This window comes from Scomber scombrus, chromosome 2, assembly GCF_963691925.1.
Source record: "Scomber scombrus chromosome 2, fScoSco1.1, whole genome shotgun sequence".
NCBI lineage: Eukaryota > Metazoa > Chordata > Actinopteri > Scombriformes > Scombridae > Scomber > Scomber scombrus.
This window is the reverse complement of record NC_084971.1, coordinates 33,863,328-33,870,780: the sequence shown is the minus strand read 5'-3', so window position 1 is coordinate 33,870,780 and position 7,453 is coordinate 33,863,328. Positions and strand designations below refer to the sequence as shown.

At 39.8% G+C, this 7,453-nt stretch overlaps 1 protein-coding gene across 1 annotated transcript; it reads right to left on the bottom strand.

The window, feature by feature from the left end:
- Window positions 1–958: 958 nt before the first annotated feature.
- On the bottom strand, window positions 959–6,623 carry LOC133987151 (uncharacterized). Its single transcript, XM_062426418.1, has 4 exons — window positions 6,565–6,623; window positions 3,816–3,931; window positions 1,399–2,284; window positions 959–1,117 (listed from the first exon to the last, which is right to left on the bottom strand). Exons 2-4 carry the CDS (start codon window positions 3,929–3,931, stop codon window positions 959–961), a joined length of 1,161 nt encoding a protein of 386 aa, XP_062282402.1. The 5' UTR covers window positions 6,565–6,623.
- Window positions 6,624–7,453: the final 830 nt, after the last annotated feature.

The window sequence follows — 7,453 nt, the reverse complement described above, 5'->3', positions numbered from 1 at the left end:
CCAGGTCACTCTTCTACGTATTCTCCATTTGGGCCTGCAAACTCTGCGTATTCTCCACCTGGGCCTTCTCACTTTTATGCGTATTCTCCATCTGGGCCTGCAAACTCTGCGTATTCTCCATCTGGGCCAGCTCACTCTTCTACGTTTTCTCCATCTGGGTCTGCAAACTCTGCGTATTCTCCATCTGGGCCTTCTCACTTTTATGCGTATTCTCCATTTGGGCCTGCAAACTCTGCGTATTCTCCATCTGGGCCAGGTCACTCTTCTACGTATTCTCCATTTGGGCCTGCAAACTCTGCGTATTCTCCACCTGGGCCTTCTCACTTTTATGCGTATTCTCCATCTGGGCCTTCTCACTTTTATGCGTATTCTCCATTTGGGCCTGCAAACTCTGCGTATTCTCCATCTGGGCCAGCTCACTCTTCTACGTTTTCTCCATCTGGGTCTGCAAACTCTGCGTATTCTCCACCTGGGCCTTCTCACTTTTATGCGTATTCTCCATTTGGGCCTGCAAACTCTGCGTATTCTCCACCTGGGCCAGCTCACTCTTTTACGTATTCTCCATCTGGGTCTGCAAACTCTGCGTATTCTCCACCTGGGCCTTCTCACTTTTATGCGTATTCTCCATTTGGGCCTGCAAACTCTGCGTATTCTCCATCTGGGCCAGCTCACTCTTCTACGTATTTTCCATTTGGGCCTGCAAACTCTGCGTATTCTCCATTTCGTCCTGCAAACTCTGCGTATTCTCCACCTGGGCCTTCTCACTTTTATGCGTATTCTCCATTTGGGCCTGCAAACTCTGCGTATTCTCCACCTGGGCCAGCTCACTCTTTTACGTATTCTCCATCTGGGTCTGCAAACTCTGCGTATTCTCCACCTGGGCCTTCTCACTTTTATGCGTATTCTCCATTTGGGCCTGCAAACTCTGCGTATTCTCCATCTGGGCCTGCAAACTCTTTTACGTATTCTCCACCTGGGCCTTCTCACTTTTATGCGTATTCTCCATCTGGGCTTGCAAACTCTGCGTATTCTCCACCTGGGCCTTCTCACTTTTATGCGTATTCTCCATTTGGGCCTGCAAACTCTGCGTATTCTCCACCTGGGCCAGCTCACTCTTCTACGTATTTTCCATTTGGGCCTGCAAACTCTGCGTATTCTCCACCTTGGCCTTCTCACTTTTATGCGTATTCTCCATTTGGGCCTGCAAACTCTGCGTATTCTCCATCTGGGCCAGCTCACTCTTCTACGTATTCTCCATTTGGGCCTTCTCACTCTTCTACGTATTCTCCATCTGGGTCTGCAAACTCTGCGTATTCTCCACCTGGGCCTTCTCACTTTTATGCGTATTCTCCATCTGGGTCTGCAAACTCTGCGTATTCTCCAACTGGGCATTCTCACTCTTCTACGTATTCTCCATCTGGGCCAGCACACTCTTCTGCTTATTTTCCATTTGGGCCTTCTCACTTTTATGCGTATTCTCCATTTGGGCCAGCTTATTCTTCTACGTATTCTCCATTTGGGCCATGTCAATCTTCCGCGTATTCTCCATCTGGGCCAGCCTGCTCGTCTTCCTTGTCCCCATCTGGGCCTGTTCACTATTATGCCTATTCCCCATCTGGGCCTGCCCATTCCCACTCCTTTTCCACTGCCACCCTGACCGAAATTATTCTTTCTATTGCTTCCATTAGGCTGTATAGATGCAGTGGATAGTTTTGTGTCATCTAAAACACAATAGTCTACAACTTGAGTACCACAGGAGCAGCATGAGCACTTCATCCGACCACAAGGTCCGTGACATCGGAATATGTTGTTCAGGCCAATTGACATCCCAAGCAGCTGAAGGGCTCCACGTCGTTGTTGATCAGTACTGGGCAGACCATCTCTGGGTCTGTATATCCCAGAAAAGACAACAGCAAAACTATTCCAGCGCTGAATGTTTTTTATTCTTCGGAGGATGTTATGGCGATTTGAACGTTGTTCGACACATGGGGAGGAGTAAACATAGAAAAGCAACATATCCTTCGTGTTAGGATTGCAACGGTTGGTGAAGTGGTACAAGTGGTCCACAACACGTGACTCTGCATTATCTGTGCTTCCTTTGGACCGTTTGAGAACTTTAGCTGCAATCACCCTGCTGCCAATGTACACCTCACCATTGTTGATCTTCTTCTTTACATCATTACCAGGGTCACTTTTGAAGACTTGCTTAAGGATTTGGTTAATGTTCTGGTTCTGATTGTCTGGGATCCTTATAGCCAGACTGAACATGGCATGTCTTCCATACCTGCCAAAACAAAAAACATACACAACATGCAGCCATGTATCTTAGATATTTTGGTGTAGAACCCAAAATGAGTTGTTTCATAAATTGATGTGTAAGGCAATAACCTAAGTTGACCACTAAGTGGCACTCTTACTGTCTTTCTCTGTCCTCTGCAGGATACAATCAATCTGAATTCTACTTTTCCATGTCAAATTCTTACATTTAGATAGAAAAACAAAGGACACCATGGATAATTAGCTCAACTTTTTTGTGTGGAACATTTGTACATTTGCTGCATTTGGCAATATATATACACAGTCACCGACCAAGTCATTAGGTACACCTGTGCAATCTTAATCAATCCAACAGCTCTTCCATAAATTATACTTTTTTCAAGTTGTCAAAAAGTTGATAATTCCACTCTGTGTTTATTATTGAGGTCATAGTGGGTGATGGTGGTGGTGGTGTACTGGGGTGAATTATATTGAATTTTGTTATATTTTGTTAGTTTGGTGTGTCAAACTACATGTTAGATTGTTTCTTAAAAAAAACTCTATGAGCACATTTCCTGTTTACTTCCAAATTACAAGAAGAAACTGTTGTGCTTTTAGGAAATGATTGGATGGAAAAAAAACTAATATGCAAATATAAGTTTGACACAAAAAACTACACATTGAAAACTAAGAACTATCAATGGTGTAAATTACCAACAAACCCAAATACAATGAGTGGGTAGTTACTAACTTAAAGTCCATGTAAAGTCAATTCATTTATTTACTTCTAAACATGTTATACATGTTGTAAAATGGTTACAGAAAACATGTGAAAAGGCTGATAACTATGCAGTACTGAATTGTGGAGATAGAGCCTTAAACTGCTTCTCACCCTTTCATTTTTCCTGATTTTCTGAGCCTGCAAAAAACGGGTAATGGCGTGACATAGTGGCGTGCCTACGTGATCTTGGTCCCTCCCCTACTATATAAGACCGAGAGTCTGCTCTCCTCAGTGCTTAACCTTTCCTAGTGGCCAGTTATTGTTACTACATCTAACACTACTACTACTACAGTCTACAGTTTGCCAGTTAGCTGCCGAGTTAGCCGCCGAGCTAGCGGCAGAAAGCTCTCAGACGTAGCGTCCATGTTTCTGGTAGAGGTGGTGACTTTGATTGACAGGTGATACTTGGTAGGGGGCGGGGTTTCAGTGAACTTGGCGGGCACACCCACAGAGTTTGAGAGCAGAGAAAGAGGCAGATTTTTACACAACTTTGAAGCCTAATTTCATATATTTCGCATTTTTTTTAATCATTCACATTTGGCAGGGTGGTTAACAACACACTTTTCTGTGGTATGTCAAACTCAGAACACATATTTATTCTTACTTTACACAGACTTTAACACTTTTTTCTTACCATCTTGTCCATGAAATGTTATAAAAAATCATTGATAATACCTCTGAAATTACTCAATTTCCAGGACATTAGTATAAAATTAAGGATCTATGACATAAGCATTACCTAAAACTCTTTCAGTGAATGATTCAAAAGTTAACTCACTCTTTCAAGATGGCATCTACAATTCTTGCAAGTTTATTCTGGTCCACAGCAGCCAAACAGTTTTCAGCAGACAGGAAGACGGCCAGCCCCACCACCACCCAGCACAGGCCAGCCATCTGCACACAGATCATGTTAATGAGCACAGTGACGATACTTTTAACAATAAGTATCTTCAAAAAGACTAGTAAAACAGGGCTAATTAGAATAATAAGAGGAAGTATGTGAATGTCTTTTCTGTTATTAAGCGCAGAACACAACACCACTTACCATGTGTTACCTACAGTATATAGTTTAAACACTGATTAAACTTCGGCTTTTCACATTTAAATGTAATATATCAAAATGTGCAACAAAATAAACCCCACTAAAGATATAGTTAATTCTTCAGTGAAGGTTGCAAACCTGGAGAAAACCTGCTGAGGAATTACGCAATAGTCATTAAGGTCAGCATTTAATGTTCTACAATCTAACTTTTAAAGAAGTAGTTAGTGTTTTCTATTCATTTCAGCAAAGTAACAAAGCACATTAACTCAAGAACTAATAGTACTTGGGTACAATTTTAAGATACTTTTACTTTACTTACAAATTTTATCTGTACAAATTAAGATTTTACATGACATAAACTTATGACAAACTCATAAAACACAACACAGTGCGAAATGTACATCAGTGTTTCCTGACCTTTTTGGCAGTCATACAAACAGTGCCTAGTTGGGGCCCCTCGTCACATTTCAGATGTGTATATTTGGGTTTAGAGGGGAATAATGTCAGTTATTTTATTTAAATAACTGTTCATGGCTCAAAGTGATCAAATCTATTTTTATGTTGCGCCGAATCACAACAAAAGTAATCTCAAGGCATTTAACATGTAGAGCAGGTCTAGACCGTACCGTAAAACAATCTAATAATGTCATATATATGTACTTTTACGTCTTATACTTTTAAGGACTTTAAGGATTTTATCTTCTAATGCAGTATTTTAGAATTTTTGTACTGGACTTAGTTAAAGATCATCACCATTTGTCACAAAAATTCAGTTCTTCTGGTTTGTTTTCTGCCCCCCCTGCATGTGCGCAGATCTCACTACGATGTTAAGATGAAAAAAAGTAAAGTTTGGCCTGAGGATGGTGACATAGGAAAGGCCAAGATCAGCTGTCCAACTCACTGCACTTAAAGGACAGGTTTCCAGTTTTTCCGGTGTGTGTTAAAACAGCGGTCAGGTGTCCAATGAACAGTGAAAGAGGTTTCCCTTGGTGTAATCATTCCTCTTGTCTATACTGGCCAGTAAAGGATCCCTTTTAAATGTGCTTTCAATGGAAGTGATTGGGGCCGAAATTCACAGTGTGTCCATGCAGTCATTTGTGTGAAGCTTCTATTGAGCTCCAGCAGTCTGAGTTAGTCATATCAAGTGATATCTGACACATTTACTTTTTAGCATCAAATTCCCTCTTTGTGTTTCCCTGTTGAGCTGTGGTTGAAGTATAGTAACAAAAAGAGGGACAAAAAAAGACATCAAAATACATCTACTTAATTTGACTCATTTGGACTGCTGAAGCTTCACATTAACTGCAGATAAACTCTTAAATACATTTTTGCACAGGAGGAGGACTGTAGATTTTGTCCCCAATCAAGTAAGTGCATTATGAATGGATCTTCTAATGGTCAGTATGAACAGGAAGAATGATTACAGCAAGTAAACAGATTTTTACTGTTTAGACACCTGACTCTTTTAAGACAGACTTGAAAAACTGATCAGCTGCACTAAATGCTCAGCTGAGGTTCTCATGTTAACATTATGGCATCAGTAGAGCTGGGCAATTAATCGAAAAATAATTGAAACCGACATTTAGAGACTCTAATCGACTTAATCTTGCTCATGTCAATTAATGGTGGTGTTCACTGTTGCCATGACAGCAAAGGTTGCATATCTTTAAGGAATTTGAAAACTTGTCTCCAGTGATCATTTGAACCCAAACCATGATCTTTACATAGTTCTAATCAAGTAAACTAGACATTAACCACAGCGTCACACCTTAAAACAGCATTATTTTACCCCCCTAAAGATCCTCATGTGTAAAATACAAAACAAAAGAAACTGTGAAAATAAATAATTGTTCATCAAGGGTGGAGACAATCGTTCATTAATCGTAATCGAGGTTAAAAGTTCAATTAATCTTGATTTTGATTTTTGCCATAATCACCCAGCCCTAGGCATCAGCACATTAAAATGCTTACAGTCAGACTTTCAACATACTACTTTCCTTCAGTGTATAATGTTTGACAGGAAAACATGATAGAAGCGGTGTAATCATACGCACTTGTAGTGTAAAGTAGGTGCAGGGCTGTTAAGGGACAACACCAATGGAAAGAGTGATGCCTGCATACTTAATCAAAAGCTGTCAAATAGACAGTGTTGTGATCCAAATTGTGTAGTATTTCACACACACACTCTTGCACAACTTGCTTGTCATGCTGTCACCACATACAGGCCTGCACTGGGTTGGGAACCCACAGTGTTGATATATTTTTTTTAAATAATGGCAACAACAGCCACTCTGGACTTCCATAGGATTTAATTTGATTGTAATGTATACACTTTTTCTTAAAAAAACATTTGAAATTTTGACAAATGACATGTGAGAATCCATTAAATCCCCTAAAAGCTGCGTAAATTCTAGTTTGCACCGGAGCTTGTTGCTACTTTAATCTTTAGAGTTAAGTTAAATACAACCAAGTGAAAATATTTTACCTCCTTCGCTGGAGAAAGGTGTCTGACGGAAGCTCTTCACCCTGTTTTTTCAGTGTTAGGAGGTGATGAAATGGATACAATAAGGAGGAAGGGGCATTTTTATAGAGGAAAGACTGACCGTGGCCAAACCCTCAGACTGGCACTATGCCCTTATTTGAACACATTTCTCAACTATTAGAAAGGAGGAAGAAGATGAGAGAAACATTCTGCAGTCTGGTTTAGGAAGAGATCTTTTGAGATATATTCTTGTAATTATGAGATAAAACATAATAACGATTAACTATTCTTTTTCCTTTGGTGAATACATACTGTAGGTTTCTTACAACTCCTGAGACGCCTTCAGCTGATGGAAGAGGCTTGAATTACAAACCAAGACTCAACCAAGACTATGAGCTATAAGAGGCTAGAAAGCTCTGCAGAGTATAATGTGAACACATTTTATGGTACTAAATGTTAATTTTGCCTACTTGCATAGATAAGTCAAAGTAACTTTATTTTTTGACATTCACTTTGTTTACCAGTTCATCCTGACTTGCAGATTGAACATGGAGATACACAAAAAAACAGGAAGTGCAGTCATGTTTCTCCTTTTACACTTCTGCTGTGAGGTAAATCAAGAGAGAGTTGTTGTACGCAGTTAGATACAAAGAGTTTTACAGAATTTACATCATTAATGGTGCAGGGGCACAGGACAGTATAGAAGATTAAAAATGCCTGAACAAATAGATCAAAAAAAGCAATCACATTGTTGCATGTATACGAAGAAATATATAATACACATACTGCATGTAAAATAACACTTAGCATTTATTTTTAATAACTGAATTTTTTTTTTGTAATTTAAATGTTCATCAATTTCAACTGAGGACAACCCACACTTAACACTGAA